At 45.9% G+C, this 19,038-nt stretch overlaps 1 protein-coding gene across 4 annotated transcripts in view; it reads right to left on the bottom strand.

Moving 5' to 3' along the window:
- The window catches only part of KIF17 (kinesin family member 17), a 44,201-nt gene that overhangs the window by 17,072 nt on the left and 8,091 nt on the right, over positions 1-19,038 (bottom strand). For all 4 annotated transcript variants that reach the window (XM_079958692.1, XM_079958693.1, XM_079958690.1 and 1 more), the window contains exons 4-7: positions 15,486-15,675; positions 13,567-14,019; positions 1,045-1,154; positions 137-284 (exon numbers count right to left, since the gene is read on the bottom strand). In XM_079958692.1, coding sequence (XP_079814818.1) covers positions 137-284; positions 1,045-1,154; positions 13,567-14,019; positions 15,486-15,675 — 901 coding nt within the window. The remainder of the gene's footprint in view (positions 1-136; positions 285-1,044; positions 1,155-13,566; positions 14,020-15,485; positions 15,676-19,038) is intronic.

Here is a 19,038-nt window from a genome sequence, read left to right as displayed (position 1 = left end):
AATTTAACCTGAAACTTAATAACCTGAAATTATTAAACATAATTTAACTGCTGGTCATAGAGATATGCAAGGACACCCCACCCCTTCCAACTCAAAGGAACATTATTCAGCCGCTCTTCTGGCTTCATGGCTATACCTGCTTCCTTTTGGAGGTTCTCATCTAAAGTATGGAACTTCATGTCATAAGCATTCCTCAAGGCGCTGATATCCTCCTCCAGCCGGACTCGAGATTCTTGTTCAGCTTCGTAGTCAGCCTTCAGCCGCGCCAGCCTCTCCTCATACTCCTGAAAAAGTCAAGGAAAACAGCTGAGGGATCCTGGTGTGGCACATTCCAACTCTAGAGAATATTTGTTGAGGGAGGACACACAGTGGTTTTGCTCATTTATATTTTCAAGAGAATTGAAAACTTTAAATTTTTAAGAAACTTAGCCTTAAAGTAAACTTTGCTAAGCATATTTAACTAGAAGGAAATACCATGGATATCATTAGAGGTTTGTTCTTTTTTTTTCTTTCAAATGGCTGTGCTTAGGACCACAGCTAAAATCAGAAGGTCAAACTCTGGCAATCAAGTAGTCAGGAGAAAAGATCTTTTCAATTGTGATGACCTATCTGTGGACTGCTCTCCCAAAGAGGGTCCACCTGGCATTGTCACTAGTTTCTCGGGTGTTTTCTCGCTGATACACACACATGCGCATATAGGTTGGTTACTTAGTAAGATTAAAATAATGATAAACCCTTCATTATCCAATTCCAGGGTGGTTTATAAAATACACTAAAGCAGCATATACTAAAACAACAGTATCTCAAAACATTGGTACAAGAACCACAGTAGAAAAATATAAAGGCATATTACCAAAAGCTAGGTATTAAACTCAGCAAATTCTTGACAAAAGATAAATATTTAATAGATGATGGAACATAATTTAAACCATAATATGTGTGGTTCAGCTAATTAGAAAAGTTACCTGGCAAGTTTGTGCAAGGAAAACTGTACTGGAATCCCACCCGTCCCTAGTGCCAGAAGATATGGTTGCACCAACTTACTTCTCGAATTAGCTGCTTCTCTTTCTCAATATCTGCCAGGGATTCAAGAGAGGGCTCTGGCTTCGCCTCAGGCTGAGCAGCCTCAGGAGGCAGCATGTGAGACAACTCCACTAAGGAAGGAGAAAGGACATAACTGAGAAGATGGCACACCTAGAAAGCTTGGAAATTGGGCCTGGGAGCAAAGCTCATTTTTTCCTGACGACCCAAAGGAATTCATTTCCAAATAGTTTGATATAGTTATATTGACCACAAATATATTAAGAGCCTTTCAAAACCCTGGAATGTTCTGTTTCTTTTGTTATTTAACAATGGGAAATATACACTGGTGAGTCTGTTGTTGCGGCCAATCTTGATTTCATACCCTTTGTTTGTCTACCCAGCTGTAGGTCATCTAGCCTGGTGAGAGGAACCCTCCCCTCTGAACTGTATTTCGTCCAGGATGCTGAGGTGTCTCTGAAGTGCAACAAGACCTGTACCAGCAGTTGGCACTTCCAAGAGGCGAGAGAACAGACTGACCATCAGACTGACCATCATTGCTCTCCCTGACATTTCTCTTTTACTGTTATCAACCTCCTCAGGAGGAGAGCCAGCGGTGTGTCATCTCCCCTCTCTGAAGCACACTTGGAGTGCAGCAAGACCAGCACTAGAAATGTTATTGTCAGTTAACTCTCATTTTTGTTTTGTATTTATGCATTTATGTATGTCGAGATTAGTTTTTTCTTTGTAATACTGAATTTATTCTGTGTTTGTTAAATTGTTGGATATTTGTTATTTTTAATTTACTGACTTGTTTTGTATTACATATTTGTATTTCCATGTACTCTATCGATGTCCTGAATGTTTGCCATAGGCCGCTTTGGGTACAGCTCATTGTGGGAAAGCGGCATATAGGTAAGTAAAACCAATCAATCACTGTGGGAAATCACAATTTTCCCAGCACTTAAACCAGGGGCAAAACTAGGCTTTCTTTCATCTGGGTCAAAGACTCAGTCTAGCATCCCCTTGTGCATATATTATAATAGAAACTGTGATAATGATCAGACACATACCAGAGAGTAAGTCCTGTTGAACTCAGTGGGACTTACTTCTGAGTAAAAATGCTTAAGATTGCAGTATAAGACCGTACAATCTTTACACAGTGCCCTCTTTACATACAAGTAAGTTGTCCTCTAGATACAGACACATTCAACACACACCCAGAGAGAGAAAACATATTACAAGCAAACAATACTTCGAAGTGCTTATCTTGTGAATTTGCCATTTATATTGTCTAATCATGACAAAAGCTCCTGTTTCCGAAAGATACAGGAGATGGTGTTCTGATCTCTTTACCACTTTTAATTGATCTCTGAGACGCTGAGGAGAGCAAAAGAAGAAGGAAGGATAGTTCAGGGGGTTGGCTGGGTGCCTTCCAACCTGCAATGATTCCCTTTAACAGCAGAACAAGAAACAAAACTTCCCTTTTCAACTTTGCTCAGAGGGCAGCCTTCTCCACCCTTTCCTTTGCCAGGATTTCTCTCTCACACAATTGCAAAAACAGACCGGGGGGGGGGGGGATCCTTACTTTTGCCTCCCAAGGTTTTCCTGCTTCCCCTTGCAAATAAGCATCCTCGGAAAGATGAGGATGAGAGCTGCCTAGGTAGGATGCTTTTAGACTCCAGAGCCAAGGAGGCCGAAATCTTCAAAGTGGGCAGAATTGAACTTCCACAACAACTTCACAAGCTCATTGAAAAAATCTGGGAAAGAGAAGAGATCCCAGCAGACTTTAGGGATGCCAAAATTATCAATCTCTTTAAAAAAGGTGACAGAACTGATTGTGGAAACTATTGAGGCATCTCTCTATTAGCTGCGGCCGGCAAAATTCTTGCACGGATCTTAGCAAACTATCTTGTAACAATATCCGAGGTGACCCTTCCTGAATCCCAAAATGGTTTTCAACCTTCTAGGGTGACAGTGAACATGATTCTCATCACTCAACAGCTTCAAGAAATATGCAGAGAGCAAAACCAACCCCTGTATATGGTGTTTATTGACCTGACTAAGGTTTCTCAAAGTGAACCATTTGCAGTGGGATCAGGTGTTAAACAGGGTTGTGTTATTGCCCCAACTCTATTCATTATTTTCATTGCCATGATCCTACACTTTGTCAAAGGGAAACTCCCCACCGGAGTAGAAATCATATACCGAACAGATGGAAAGCTCTTTAATCTGAGTAGGCTGAAAGCAAAGAGTAAGGTTACCGTAACTTCCGTCATAGAGCTTCAATATGCTGAAGACAACATAGTGTGCGCACGCTCAGAGGATGACCTACAAACCATCCTAAATATCTTTACAGAAGCTTACGAAAAGCTTGGCCTATCACTCAACATCCAAAAAACCAAAGTGCTACACCAACAAGTACAAAATAACCCCTCTGCAGTGCCACAAATCCAACTCAATGGTGTAACATTGGAAAATGTTGATCACTTCTCCTACCTAGACAGTTATCTTTCCACAAGGGCCAACACTGATGCCGAAATCCAGCATCACCTGAGCTCTGCAAGTGCAGCTTTCTCCTGATTGAAGTGCAGAGTGTTTGAGGACCGGGACATTCAAAGGGAAACCAAAATGCTTGTTTACAAAGCTATTGTACTACCAACCTTACTATATGATTGTGAAACATGGACCACTTATAAATGCCATCTCCAACTCCTTGAAAGATTCCATCAGCGGTGTCTCCGAAAACTTATACACGTCACTTGGGAAGACAGGCGAACTAATATCAGTGTACTGGAAGAAGCAAAGATCACCAGTGTTGAAGCAACGATTCTTCAACATCAACTTCGTTGGACTGGTCATGTTGTGCGGATGCCTGATGATCGTCTTTCAAAGCAACTACTCTATCCCAAACTTAAAAATGGAAAGCGTAATGCTGGTGGTCAACAAAAGAGGTTTAAAGACTGTGTCAAGGCAAATCTAAAAAAATGTAGTATAAACACTGACAACTGAGAAACACTGGCCTGCAAGCACTCCAGTTGGAGAACAGCCTTGACCAAAGGTGTCATGGGCTTTGAAGACACTCAAACTCAGGACGCAAGGGAGAAACGTGCTAAGAGGAAGGCACGCATGGCAAATCCACACCGTGATCAACTCCCACCCAGAAACCAATGTCCCCACTGTAGAAGGACGTGTGGATCCAGAATTGGCCTCCACAGTCACTTACAGACTCACTGTTAAGACCATGTTCATGGAAGACAATCTTACTCGGCTAGGAGGGATCACCAAAGAGCAGTCGGAGGAATCTCACACAGCCTGGGAGTCTCCAAGGTGCTCTTCTGGAGGTTTCATCCAGGGTAAAACCTGGTTAGCCCCCCCCCCCTTATGAACCTGATTAAACTGCAGTATGGGAGTTTCAGAGGAAATGCCATTCTTCCTAATGATAGCAAATGCCATCGCAATTACGAGTACAACAAGAGATTGTAGCTGTGCCACCATCAAGGACACCTTTTTAAAGAAATTGTTTTCATTAAAGTTTTTTGGGTTACAGAAGTACATACATCATCTCTATTTTCAGATCATAAAGTCCTTTTTACAGATCAGTTATATCTGATGTGAGACTTTGAAGGTGTAAGGTTGGGGGAGAAGATAGGTGTGGGGGGAGAGCGGGGAAGAGAGAGGGGGCGTAGTAAATATTTATTATTTTACAAGGTGTATGTGTGAGGTTTTTGTGTCAGGGTCACACAAGTAGGTTCTTTTCCTGTCCACTTACTAGTTTTCATCAAGGACACCTTTGGGTTAGTGCCCATCAGCAATGCAATTCCTAGTGTCAATGTTGTGTTGTAAAAATTATTTATTTTGTATTTCAGAATACTTCAAAAGATAATACTTAGAAACCTAGCACTCCTAGCTCTCCCAAGACAGCATGTAATACAGCTCGTTTCCCACCGCAGTCCAACACCGGGCTTCAGTGAGCCTGCCCAAAATGAATCTCTCTCTTTTGGTTCTCTTTTCTCCCCAGCACACCTTGCTCGTCACCTTTTCCTGTCACCTACCTTGGCAAAGGTCCAAACCCCCAGTCAAACCTCAGGGCAAGGGGGGAGGGCAGTTCTCTTCTATTGCCAATGGCCCTCAGTGGCCCTGTATTGTTTCTTAATGGCCCTCGCTTGGCCAGGTTGTTTTGCATAGGCTAGCTTAGGAATTCCTCTTCAGCTTGTATTTCTCCCTTCACATTGCAAATAATCCAAATTCCACCATTTATTAAATTCTAGGGTTTCTGGGGGTCCCCCCTTTTAGAAAAAGGGACAGCTTTCCATAGCTGTGCAGAAGAAATCACAGAAATGTTACTAGCAGCATTCAGTTCAATACATCATAGCACAGGGACATGTTTGAAAACACAATAACAGCTCCTCTCCAAATGATCTCCAGCTGCCCTGGAATTCTCCAGGCCTTTTCCTTCCTCTTGTCCAGACACAGGCAAACTCAGCCCTCCAGATGTTTTGACCTGCAGCTCCCACGATCCCTAGCTAACAGGACTAGTGGTCAGAGATGATGGGAGTTGTAGTCCCAAAACACCTGGAGGGCCGAGTTGGCCTATGCCTACTCTTGGGATACATTCTGGTCACTGTTTCAGCCTCCCAGTGCCACTTACCCAGTCACCCACACTGGGCAGCCAAGATGATGTGTTTCCATGACATATTCAAGCCAGGATGTCTGCCTCAGTATCACAGCTGTCTCATCCAAAGACCCTCCTTTCTTCATCATTATCATCATTACTTATCAGAACATTCCTAAACACCATTAGCAGTTTTAATCATCACTGAACAAGCTAATTTAACCAAAACACTTACTACCACCCCCTTGCAAGCAGCAGCAGCATGCAAGGAAACAAAGTAAACCCATCACAGTGCTGTATTTCAGGATGATTACTGAACTTAGTCCCAAGAGTGGAAGCTCCGCCCCCTTGCTGCAGTAGCCTGCCTGGGGTAGCCACAGAGCTCTTAATTCTAGTAGCTTACACAGCTACACAGAAGTCCTGGTCTTGCAGTTTCCACAGAAAGTTATCAATCCAAGCCAATCTTAAAGATCATAGAATCATAGAATCATAGAGTTGGAAGAGACCAAAAGGGCCTGACGAGAACCTGCTCGCCATCCGTAAATAATCAGTCTCACACCAAGATGGATTGCAGAAATCTGGCCGCAGCTCTCTCCAGAAGCTGCTGCAGCCCCAACCTTTATTGTGTGCCCAAGAAAAGATACAAATTCAAGGAGAAAACTTTGCCTCAGTCAGCAGATAAAAGACAATACAATACATTAGTCTCATGTTCTCACACCAGACCACGCAGTTGATCATGCTATGCTACGTGAACCAATCATCGGATGGCATGAGCTGTCCACGCGCTGCTCATGCTTCCAAGCAATGCTTTCTGCTATGAAATCACCTTACAATAATGAACTTTTGCCCATGCTCTTATGGACAAATGACCATATTCCCACATCGCCTCTTTTCTTGTTTATATTATAAGAGGGACCCTTAATCATATATCTCATTACCTAAGCGTTTATATTTTGCAACATAAATTCCTCTTGTAACCCCTGTGGTGGGTCTTGGTCGATACCACCATGCAGTACATTGGGAAATCAAAGAAGGCAAGCATTGAATACAACAGCACACCATAATAAAACCAACAATACATGCAATTACAATCAATAATATTCTTCTTAACTATGTTCTATTAGGTAGCCAAGAAAACAACCATTCCATGGATCAAAACCTTCGGGTGGATTCATAGGATTATGGGCTATCATTTGTTCCATATAATCAATAGTAGCAGAGATATTAGTCGATTGATCAGATATATACATACAACAATGAGAATGAATTAAGGCACAAATTCCACCTTTGGAAGCAAGGATTACGTCTAAAACATAAAAATTTTTTGCGCTACATCTCTTATTTCTGACATTTATTTCAAAATCATTTTTCTCAGCAGCTAAAAGGCACTAGCCAAGCATATCCCGCTTGCTGTAACTAAAAAGATTGCAACAAGGTAGAGAACAGAGCCCATTGTTTTCTCAGGCCCTGCTAAAGAACCACATTGCAACTTGCTTTCTGTCCGGGAACCATGCCAAAGCACAAGAATGAAACAACTGGAACACACTGAAACCCCCTCACACTGAAACCCCCTCACCCCTTTTCCTGCCAAGAGTCCACAATAGTTCCAAGACAGCTTTCTGTACATGCTCAGGGGAACACACCATGGGGCAGGACTCCTGAGGGAGGAGAAAAGAAGAAGAGATATGGGGGGTAAAATCCAAGCGATGCCAGTCCGGCGAGGGCATCCTTCAAAGCCAGGCTCACTTCCCAAACAAGAGGCAGCAAAACTGTCATGATATTTGGTGGTGAAGTGGCGTCCCAGGGAAAAGGGGGGCCAATGCGGTAGAGACGAAGATGGCCTTTCAATGTGCCGGGAAACACTGGAACAGCTGTAGGTGGTGACTCCATCCAGGGCACATCAATATGGCGATGTCTCCGACTGCAGTGCGGGTTGAGGTCAGGTGGGAGGTCATCACTGGCAGACAGCGTAAAATATGGTTTCAAGGCGCTGGTGTCTCCTTGGGTGATGACGAGGCAACAGAAGAACGCCAAGGTCTGCACTGCGCACGGAAATGACCCACTTAGCCACATTCAAAGCAGATTTTATCCTTGGCAGGATTTTGGGACATGGTGGAAGTCAGAGCCATGGCTAAAAGGCGGGCCTTGTGCATCTCAGTGCCTACTGACTGGCAGGCTTTAAGCATATCTGCAATGGCTATATTGGGAGTTGTCATCAAAGGGCGCAGCGCTTGCTTACAGTCTTCATTGGCATTATCAAACGCAAGCTGGCGAACAATCACTTCTTGGGCTGCCATGCCTGGAACTTGCCGCTTAAGGGTGTTATACAAGCGATCGACAAATTGTCCATAAGGCTCTGTGGGGCCCTGTCGAACGCCTCCCCACCGCCCCCCCTTTGCTCATTTTTATCATCAGGAATGGAAGCCAAGGCCTCCTGGGCGGCGGCAGTCGTGGCTTTCCAATACATGGGATCAAAGGCCAGCTGTTGGGCGATGGTAAGAAAATTTCCACCACCAGTTAGGCCGTTTAAAACATCAGCCTGTGTTAACAAGGGAGGAGCAGGGGGTGCTGTACCACCAACACCAACTGCGGCTTGATGGGCTGCTTGTGCAGCATTATTGAGATTATTACGAATCTCTTCAATGCGACGTTGACAAGCCCAGTGCCAGGCTTGTACAAACAAAATCATTTGATGAGGCTGAAGTACCGTGCGTGCCAACAATTTAATGTCCTCCGGTAGTAAATTTTGTTGGAACAGGGTGCCAAAAAGTCCCAAAGTATAAGGAGAATGCAGTCCATTATCTCGGATAGAAGAATAAAGTTCCTTTATGAATCTCAAATTGAACCGTTCATGCTGTGCTGGGCCTCCCCCGGGAGCAGCAGGAACAAGGACAGGGAAAAGATTAGGGGTGGCAGAATCAAAAGCCAGCAACGGAGCGGCTGAACGGAGACAATCTTGAAGAGGAGTTGTAGCTGATAATGTAGAAAGCGGAGGAGGGGCAGAAGGAGGCGAAGGAGAAAATTCCGGCCGTTTAGGAAGTACAAAAACTGGTAATTCCGAAGAAGGCAACGTGAGATACAGAGACGAAGGAGGGAGGGTAGGTGAAACAGCCGATGCAGCAGCCAGGAGAATATTTGCAGGAGTTAAACTCGACATAACTTTGTAGACTTTACACCAGGCATGTAACACTTTGACATCAATTTGAGGATGGTTCTGGGAAAATTGTCCTATTTTTTCCCCAATCTTTTAAATTCCAAGTGCCATTTTGAGGATACCAGGGGCAGTGGGTGTCCAGGGCTTCTATGAGTGCCTTAAGATCGGCATCCAGGACAACAAGGTTGTTACTGGCCAGGAGAAACTTAAGTTCATCAAAAAACTTCTTCTGTGGTGCAGAAAGAGACAGCCCCATAATAGCAAAAAGAGCGGGAGCACTCACCGGGGATCCAAAGTGGATGAAAGACGCGTCTGGAACCCTTGCTGGACGAGGTGAGTGCTGAGAGGGCCGCAGTCCCGAAGTCCGAAATCAGTCGAAGTCCGAAAGAGACTGCCCCACAAAGGCAGAAGGACAGGGAGCGCTCACTGGGATCCGAAGCGGATGAAAAAGGTGTGGTGAGCGCTGGACGATGAGAAACAACGTGGAGTCCGAAGGTAGTCACACGGGGCACCAAATGACGAGAACCCGCTCGCCATCCGTAAATAATCAGTCTCACACCAAAATGGGTTGAAGAAGTCTGGCCGCAGCTCTCTCCAGAAGCTGCTGCAGCCCCAACCTTTATTGTGTGCCGAAGAAAAGATACAAATTCAAGGAGAGAGCTTTGCCTCAGTCAGCAGATAAAAGACAATACAATACATTAGTCTCATGTTCTCACACCAGACCACGCAGTTGATCATGCTATGCTACGTGAACCAATCATCGGATGGCATGAGCTGTCCACGCGCTGCTCATGCTTCCAAGCAATGCTTTCTGCTATGAAATCACCCTGCAATAATGAACTTTTGCCCATGCTCTTATGGACAAATGACCATATTCCCACAAGGGCCATCGAGTCCAACCCCCTGCCAAGCAGGAAACACCATCAGAGCACTCCTGACATATGGTTGTCAAGCCTCTGCTTAAAGACCTCCAAAGAAGGAGACTCCACCACACTCCTTGGCAGCAAATTCCACTGTCAAACAGCTCTTACTGTCAGGAAGTTCTTCCTAATGTTTAGGTGGAATCTTCTTTCTTGTAGTTTGGAGCCATTGCTCCGTGTCCGCTTCTCTGGAGCAGCAGAAAACAACCTTTCTCCCTCCTCTATGTGACATCCTTTTATATATTTGAACATGGCTATCATATCACCCCTTAACCTCCTCTTCTCCAGGCTAAACATGCCCAGCTCCCTTAGCCATTCCTCATAAGGCATCGTTTCCAGGCCTTTGACCATTTTGGTTGCCCTCCTCTGGACACGTTCCAGTTTGTCAGTGTCCTTCTGGAACTGTGGTGCCCAGAACTGGACACAGTACTCCAGGTGAGGTCTGACCAGAGCAGAATACAGTGGCACTATTACTTCCCTTGATCTAGATGCTATACTCCTATTGATGCAGCCCAGAATTGCATTGGCTTTTTTAGCTGCCGCAGACAAGCCTATTGCTGCTCCTGGGCACCCTCTTCCGCTCGAGGAAATTCCGGAGAAACCAACTCAGGAGGAGCCAACTGCTCCCCTGGCAGTGAGCGGACGCAAGCCTGGAGTTGCTCCTTGGTGTTTTCCTCCACTGAAGAAAGCGCCATTTCCCCTTGTGCACAGACAATCAACATCTTCCTTTCCCATAGGTGCTGGCTTCTCCCCCAACTCCTCAGGAACAGTTCCCCCTCTTTCTGGCACCTCCGCAGGCACGGGTTCTTCTCCGGCACCTCCATTTCCTCCTCTCCCACAGAAGGCTTCCAGGGGTCAAGCAGCTCAGGTAGCCAGCCTTTCTCCTCTGAGGCATTTTCTTCCTCCACTGCTGGAGCTCCGGGAGTAGGAGAGAGATCAATTAGCAGCTCCTCCTCCGCTCCAGCCACCTTGGCACCTTTTTCTTCTGCCACTGGCGCCTGGCATGGAGTCACACTTTGCTCTCCAAGGAGATTTCTTTCCCACTCTATTCTCATTTCACTGAACCACTGCATCTGCTGCCCATGATGCTGCTTTCGGTGCTCCTCCATCAGCTTGAGGAATACTGCTATTCCTCCCTTCATTTTGACTTCAGGAGCATGGTCTCCTAGGCCTTCTCTCCAGGAAACACGGTTTCCACTTCTTACACCAGTGTAACAAAAGCTGGGTGTCACCCCCACTCTCTGCTGAGTGGTATTCCTGAGGGGGTTCCAGCGCTCCCCTAGGGTCTCTGCTCCTTTGGAGAATTGAAAATGCAGTGGAGACTGCTGTAGCTTTAAGAAGTACAATTTATTCCCATATAATAATATGGGAATAAATTACATATCTGTAACTTATTCCCATATGTACACCTTCAGTCTGCATGGAGGGAGTCCAGATCCTACAGCATGGTCATCTTAAGAGAGGGTTGTTCCCGACAGCAGAGCAGCCCTGGAGGCCAAGGCATCTCCTTCTCCCTTCTTCCCAGCACATCTTGCTCAAGACATTCTTTTCCTGCTACCTCACACCCACTTACGCTGGCAACCTTAAAAATCCCCAGCCTTCAAAATCAAGGCAAGGGGAGAGGACAGTTCTTGTTGATTTGCCAATGGCCCTCTGTAGCCCTGTATTGTTTCTTAATGGCCCTAGCTTGGCCTGGTCCTTTGCTTCAAAGGCTAGCTCAGGAATTCCTCTGCAACTTGTATTTCTCCCTTCACAGCCCAAACAATAAAAACCCCATTTATTAAATTCTAGGGTTAGGGGTCCCCCCCCAAAAAAAACTTATAGCAATATGCATGCAAAGCATGCACTCTACTCACTGAGGCACCTTAAAAGCCACTCTAGCAAACTTCTCAAGATCTCTGCCTATAAAGGGGTCTCCTGAGCCAGAATGGCAGAAGCTCTCTGAGGTCTTTTTCTCAGATCTTTTGAACTGGAGTTGCCAGATGCTCCTGCATGTAAACCATTTGCTCTACCACTGAGCTTATGCCCCTAAGGTATGCAGGTGTTTTCAGACGCATATCAATGGGCTTCATTGTCTCCTGAGACAGATGGATGTCAGCAATAGAATCAGGGCAATGATCAAGCCTGTGATCATATTGTCCCTTTATTTATATCTCTGTTGTTGTTGCTGTTGTTGTTATTCTTAACCTGTCCTTCACTTTAAGGTCCCAAGGTGGGTAGGCCCATCCCCGGCCCGGCCTTCCATTGTCCTCCCTGGCCGGGGGGCGGGTCAAAGGCCAGCTCAGGCAGGTGGGTGGCACCTGCCCAGGTGAGCCTCGCTTGGTGCCGCAAACCCCGCCCACCTGTGGGGAAGGGAGGGCGGATATTCTTAACCTGTCCTTCACTTTAAGGTCCCAGGGTGGGGTACTACATTAAAACAGTTAAAAACAACTTACAATCATAAAAAATAAAGTGGCCCTTAAAATACACAGGTGTCAGAAGTCAGGGTAAAAGAGGTGCGTCTTAAGCATTCACTGGAATCTGTATAATGAAGGTACCAGAAGCTACCCTCTGTGGGAAGGGGAGAGGCACAACGAGGGTCTCTCCTGGTCCAGCCCCCTCAGCCTTTGAGAGAAAAGGAACCACCAAGAGGGTCCCCTCTGCCAATCTTAGCACCCAATTGGGTCTATAGGAAAGAAAGCAGATATAGTGGGTAGATAATGGCTTGAATTTTTAAAAATGAAGTATTGCCTTTTAGGAAATGGTCCTGAAATATTGCTGAAAGGGTCAGGTATCCTGTGATCATTGTGGGGGGAGGGAGAATTGCACTTACCCTTAATCTGAGACTGTGTGCACACTAACCTATTTGTAGCACCAACATGTACCTCAGTCTGGAATTGTTCGTGCACATCCTCAACATACTGTTTTCAATCCAGACTGTTTCTAAACCCTGACATCCACAAGGGTGAGTACAGTTACTTAACATGCATTTGAAAACCTTTCCCTTGGTGAAGCTATCCATGCCTCTTCCTCCCTGCATATGCCCCAGGTTAAGGAAAAAGGAAGTGGTGACTGCCGTCTACCCTCAAAGTCACGCGGCAACTGTAGGTACAACCTGGCTGGCATCACCTACGGCAGTTCTTATCTTTTTTCAAATGTACGTACTGTGCAATTACACAGAATCAATCTGCAATGAGCTTTTTTTCTTTTAATGAAACCATTTTCTCAATAAGTGCATTTCTGATTGGAAGGTATTCCACTATGAGAAGGAAAACGCTGATCCTAAACCTCTGCTGCCTTGCAGAATATATTTGGAAGAAGAAAAGCCTAAGGAGTAAACCCTACACAAATCCAGAGTACAGTCTTAAGACAGCGGGATGGCGCCTTGTACACCTCCTGACCCAGCAACTCCTGCAGCCAAGCTGGTGTCAAACATTTCTCTGCTTTCCTTTGGACCACCCCAGAGGGGTGTTTCGCCATCTGGGCAGCCCAGGACCTCTGTAACACTGCCCAGGCTTATGCCCTGGGAAGATCACTTCTGTGCTACTAATGCAGTGGTTTGACATCACCCCCAGACGCACACTCTTATTGTCTGTCAAGCCAGATGGATGCCAACAACAGATGGGGGGGAGGAATGCGCAATAGATTAGTTTGTGTGTGCCGTGTGTCAAAAAACCCCAAGGATTCAGTTTCCATTGATTCTTGAATATGTTGTGTGTACACAGACTAATTGTTGAGAAGGGGGCACCACCTAAGATTAGAAGAATAGCTGCTGTTGTCACTACTGGTGGACAGAGGTTTTCCCCAATGATTGAGGCACAGAACATAAGCAATTCCATTTCAGTAAGTGGTGAAGCAGCTACATGAAGGGATCCTACCTTGCAAATGGCTTATGTTCATCTGCTGAGCCAAGATGGCTCTCAGCTTCTTGATTTCCTCTTGGTATTCCCTCAGCAGAGCATCCTTGGGATCCTCATTGATGCGGGGTTTGTTCCGTATGTTCTTGGCTCGGTGGGCATAGCGCAAGGTGCTGAGAGTTTCGTCATAATTGTTGTCCGCAGGAGACAAGCAGGCTACCATGAGTGTCTTGGTATTGCCTCCAAGCGAGTCCTGCAGCACCCGAGTCAGCTTGGAGTCTCGGTAGGGCACATGTCTGCACCTCCCGTCTGCCAGGGCTGAGATGACGTTGCCCAGTGCCGAGAGGGAGAGGTTGATTTTGGTGGCCTCTTTGAGGCGTTCGCCAACAGCTCCAGTTTTGGACTGCCTCTCGCTCCCAGCCAAGTCCACTAGGTTGAGCTTTGCAGCCCTCAGGTGATCTTGCCCCCTCTCATCTGCAAGGGAAAGAGTCTGGGCTGAGTTGAGTTCTTGAAAGAAGGGAACAATCCTGAATTGTCTAGAGTATACCAGACCTGAAGGGCCTTGTGCTGCACCATTAGCTGCTTGCTGTGATAAAATGTCTTGGGACAGCCCTACTTGACATCATCAGACAGCAATGAGTTCTACAGATTATCACAGAATTGTGGAGCTGAACCCCCAGGGTCATCTAGTCTAGGGTTGCCATGTGTCTGGATTTCTCCAGATATGTCCTCGTTTTACGGTTTAAAATTTCTGTCCAGGTGGATTTTTAAAATTATGCAAAATGTCCGGGGGGTGGGGTTTGTTGCGGCCCTCGTCCACACGCTCCATAAGGCTGCTGGCAGTGGCTGCTGCGGGACTAAGAAGGGACACACGGTGCCTAGTGGCGGCGCTGCTGCTGCTTTGGAAACCTGGGCTTTATCACAGGCAGGGGCTGAAATTGCTGGGGAGCCACTTACAAGCAGCAGCAGCAGCAGCAGTGAGTGAGCAGGCAAGCAAGCAAGCGCGGTGGGACAGGGCTTTTGAGATCAAGCGTTTGACGCCCAAGGCCTTGCTTGCTGGGAAACATGCCTGTGCTGGGCACGGGTGGAACTACCTTTATTGAAGGAAAAGATATCAGAGAGGAGGAAGGGAAGAGTGTCACCCCCACATGCCCCCCCTTTCCCATGTGTGTGCTCAGGGACTGAATCTGATACTAACCCCACCATAGCTTGGTCGAAAGTTGACAGGCAAGCCCTGCTTATCTGGGAGGAGGGGGTGTCTGACTTCCAAAGCTATGCCTTTCAAAGTTGCCAGGGAGGATTTAAAATGCAGGTTGGCCATTGTGAAAACTGTTGAACGCTTATTGTCCTATACTGGGGGTGGGGGTGGGGAGAGACCGGAAGGTGGCTGGGCAACAGCTGGGGGCCCTTTGGAGAGACCGGAGGAGAGCATGTTCTATGCAAATAGGCAGAAAGGGAAGGCCCCAAATGCTGGCCACTGACAGGCAATGCCGCCGTGGCCACACTGTGAGGGGAGAGAGAGGCTTCCTTATGCCGCATCCTCTTATTCGCTTTTCAAAATAGGGCAACCCTAATCTAGTCCAACTTCCTGCAATGCAGGAATCTCAGCTAAAGTATCCATGGCAAATGGCCATCCAACCTCTGCTTAAAAACCTCCAATAAAGGAAAGTCCAACACTTTCCAAGGGAGTCAGTTCCACTGTCAAACAGCTTTCAAGCAGAACTGCAAGTAGCTTTGCTTCACCCAGGGAGAAACAGACACTGCTGCCACCCGGCACCTTAACTCTAGATGCACCAGTAGAGCACAGGCAACCTCTGCCGTGCCTGAGGCAGACCAAAATTGTTGAGCTTTTTTGGGGAAATCAAAGTTGTTGAGCTTCTGTGCTCCAGCCCCTGTCTTGTCTCATTCACATCCTCAACACAGGAATTTCCAGCTTTTACCTACGACATAGATCTCCATGTTGATGGTGAAGATGGAATGGGAACGGGAGGAATCCTTGTTCATCAGGGTGTAGCCCACGGCACGGTTTCTCCAGCCCATCTCCATGATGCGCTCACACTGGGAGATGCTGTGCACTGTGTGCAGCGACAGGCCTTTCACGTAGACCCCTTTCTCGGGATGCTCCTTCAGCTGCAAGGAGGGCCGTTACAGCAAGTTACAGTAAAAGCTGCAGAGAGACACTTGAACTAGGAAATGACCAGAAGCTTGAGGGCCACTGCTATAGAAGGAGAAAGCTCTTATGCACAGACAGTGGCACTCTACCCCAAAGAACAAACCCCACAGAGGTGATGGGTTCCTAAATCTTTCCCCATCACCTACAAGCAAGATGGGCCACATCTTGCTCTGCCCATTTATACACTGGTGTGTTTTCCCAGATGGATTGCATCCGCTTATACACCTCTGGAACAAGAATTGCAAATGTAGGTCTTGTATTTACCAGTAATACAACAGAACTGGGGGAGGACTATCCTACAGCATATGGGAAGGATAGAGCAGAAGGTCCAGTCCCGAGTGTCTGCTGAAAGAATCTGGGTAATTGAAAGGCTGGGGAAGATCTGAGGCCTTGAAGAGTGCCTGCTATTTAGAGTAGAAAATACTAAGATAGTCTGGCTCATTGTAAGGCAGGGTCATCTGTTTATGTGTGGCATTCATGGACATGACAGAATGTACACGGCCATTAGCGGATGCAACACTCCCACCCCCAAACTGATCTATCTCTAGCATCTCCTGTCGTGACGGAGTGATTCTGTAAGCAAGGCAGATGTTAACAATTAGTCCCCAAAGTGGGAGCAGGTGACAGGGCTGCCAGCATTCCTCAGCCCCTATGAACCTTTGTGTTAACCTGCTGAGGGATGGGGAGAGAACATGCCATAGATTAGACTGCCATGGGGTGTCTGTAGCTGGTGCCAGAGAAGACGCCAATAAAGCCTGATAACCCGTGCCTACGTGTAAGTTTTTAGAAGCTTGCAGGGAGGACTTCGGAAAGTGACCTTCTCCTTGACATGGTGGCATAGTGGCACATTTGAACAGGGGCATTGGAGCTTCAGCACCTTGAATGTGAATGGCAAGTGGCTGTTTAGACGGCAGAAAGTGTTCATCAATTCCAGGGGAAATGGCAGAAGAGTGCGCTTGTCTGTTTGGTGAGAAGCAGGCAGGGGGCCAGCTAGTTAACAGCTGAATGACCCTAGAGACGCGGAGATGTAAAGGAGGAATATGGTCGGGTGTCAAGACCTAAAGTGGTTTGGAGCGAGGGAGACTCCTCTCCAGAAAGATCCTTCAGGGGGAGAAATAATTGTGTTTATTGGGACAAGCATATGTTCCCCCCATATACTGAAGGGCAGGATTTAGTCATATTTTGCACTCTCTGAAGCTACATGTCAGGACTTTCTTGTTCCTGGAAAGGACTTTTCCCGTTGGTGGAAAACATGAAACTGAATCGCCAGTAAAGTTCTTACAAAGGGGAGGAGTGGGAAAAACAGAAGCTTTGATGATAATAACAACAGGAAACCCCCTAGGCAGGAAGGTTTCAATCTCCTCTCGGAGTGGCCTGTTTTTTTTTTTGTAAACAGCCAGGACATCTTAAGAAAGACTGTAGCTTTTTGCAAGGCAGAGAATGGCAGAGAGGTTGCGTCTCAAGAGCAGCACAGCTGAGGAAGCTTCGTGGGAGGCGGAAGGAAGGCCAAGGGAACAATCTATAGCAGCACCTTCCACTCCCCAGAATCAAGCTTCAATAGGAAATGGTTCATCAGAAGAGGCGCCAAGTGGGGTTCAACAGACTGGGAGAAGAATGGCAGATGAAGGTGATGGACTATATGGAACTGGCGGAAATGACTGGCAGAATCCGAGACCAGGGAGAAGAGTCGGTGGAGGAAGATTGGAGGAAATTTAAAGACTATTTACAGAAACATTGTAAAATTAATATTTGTTAGAAGGATGTTGGAATAATATTATATGATTTTAGCAGAAATAATATAAAGGATTTGGGAATAACTGACTGTTAATTGGTGAAAGGAGGAAAAGTAAAGCTACATTATATTAAGACAATTTACAGGACAAAAATTTTAAAAGAGGGAAAGGATTTGCTGAAATAGATAATCGACTTAGAATACAAAAAAGGGAGGTGTGAGGAGGTCAAGGAAATAAGTTAATGAAAGATTAGTAATGAGGAGATCTGATGTATTTTTCTTTGTGTTTTTGTTTTTGTTTAATGGGTTTTATTTCTGTTTTTTTTCTTTTTTTATATTGAGATGTGTTGTTTTGTTTTTGTTTAATGTTTAATGTGGTATGTTTACTTTTTCTTTCTGTAATGGTTGAAACTTTAATAAATATTATATGAAAAAAAAGAGAGAATGGCATTAATTGACCCACGTCAATCTAGATGGGCTCGGGTGCAATTCAGCGAGGAAATTAAAATTAATAACGTATTAATAGTAGAGTTAAGGGATACGGGGCTGATATTTCCTCAGTATACAAGGGGTTATTATAGCCTGGCCAAATTTTAGAAGGCAGAGTTGATTGTAACTCCCTATGGGGGCCAAGCAGTAAAAACCAGTCTAGCCCAGGTGGATTGTGAATACAAAGATTTTACAAGGTCCTTACCAGTTTTAGTACATGAAAAGGATGTTTACACCTTTGCCTTATAGGCAATGATTTTGCTTTTAAGACAGCATTTAGCTCAGCTGTTGCCTGACCCTAAACGGTTAACCTTTGGTGAATCGTCTAGCCCAGGGGCCAGCAAACTTTTTAAGCAGGGGGCCGGTCCACTGTCCCTCAGACCTTGTGGGTGGCCGGACTATATTTTTTTTGGGGGGGGGGATGAACGAATTCCTATGCCCCACAAATAACCCAGAGATGCATTTTAAATAAAAGGACACATTCTACTCATGTAAAAACATGCTGATTCCTGGACCGTCCATCGGCTGGATTTAGAAGGCGATTGGGCCGGATCCGGCCCCCAGGTCTTAGTTTGCCTACCCATGGTCTAGCCAATGTGTTGAGGAGCCTGTCACTGGAAATGTAAATCAGTTTGATTAAGCTTGTGAGTCAGCAGAAATTTCCTTGGCAAAGTCTGGTGAGAATATCGTGACTTCTCCTTCACCACTTCATGATATTGAATTTAAGAAAGAACTGCTTAAGGATCCAACTTTAGAATTATATAGAAGTGTGGGGTGCCTAGGGCTGGCGCTGAACCAAGAGTAGTTTCATCTGGGAGGAAGGGTTACTTTATAGCCGGTTCCTTCCAAAGAAATCGGCCCCAGAGTGTGAACTGAGAAGACAGTTGGTAGGACTCAAACATACAGAAAGACTGTTTTACATCTGGCTCACAAATCTGCCTTTTCAGGACACTTGGAGTTTAAGCGTACATTAGGAAAGCTTACTAGGGAATTTTATTGGCCTGATGTGTTTGGAGATGTTAAGTTATATGTCAGGTCTTGTGATGTATGCCAACGAGTGGGACATGACGGAGGTCATAAGCATTTCCCATTACAGCCC

Source organism: Podarcis cretensis (genome assembly GCF_951804945.1).
Source record: "Podarcis cretensis genome assembly, chromosome: 17".
Classification (NCBI taxonomy): Eukaryota; Metazoa; Chordata; class Lepidosauria; order Squamata; family Lacertidae; genus Podarcis; species Podarcis cretensis.
This window is presented reverse-complemented; position numbering and strand designations above follow the sequence as displayed.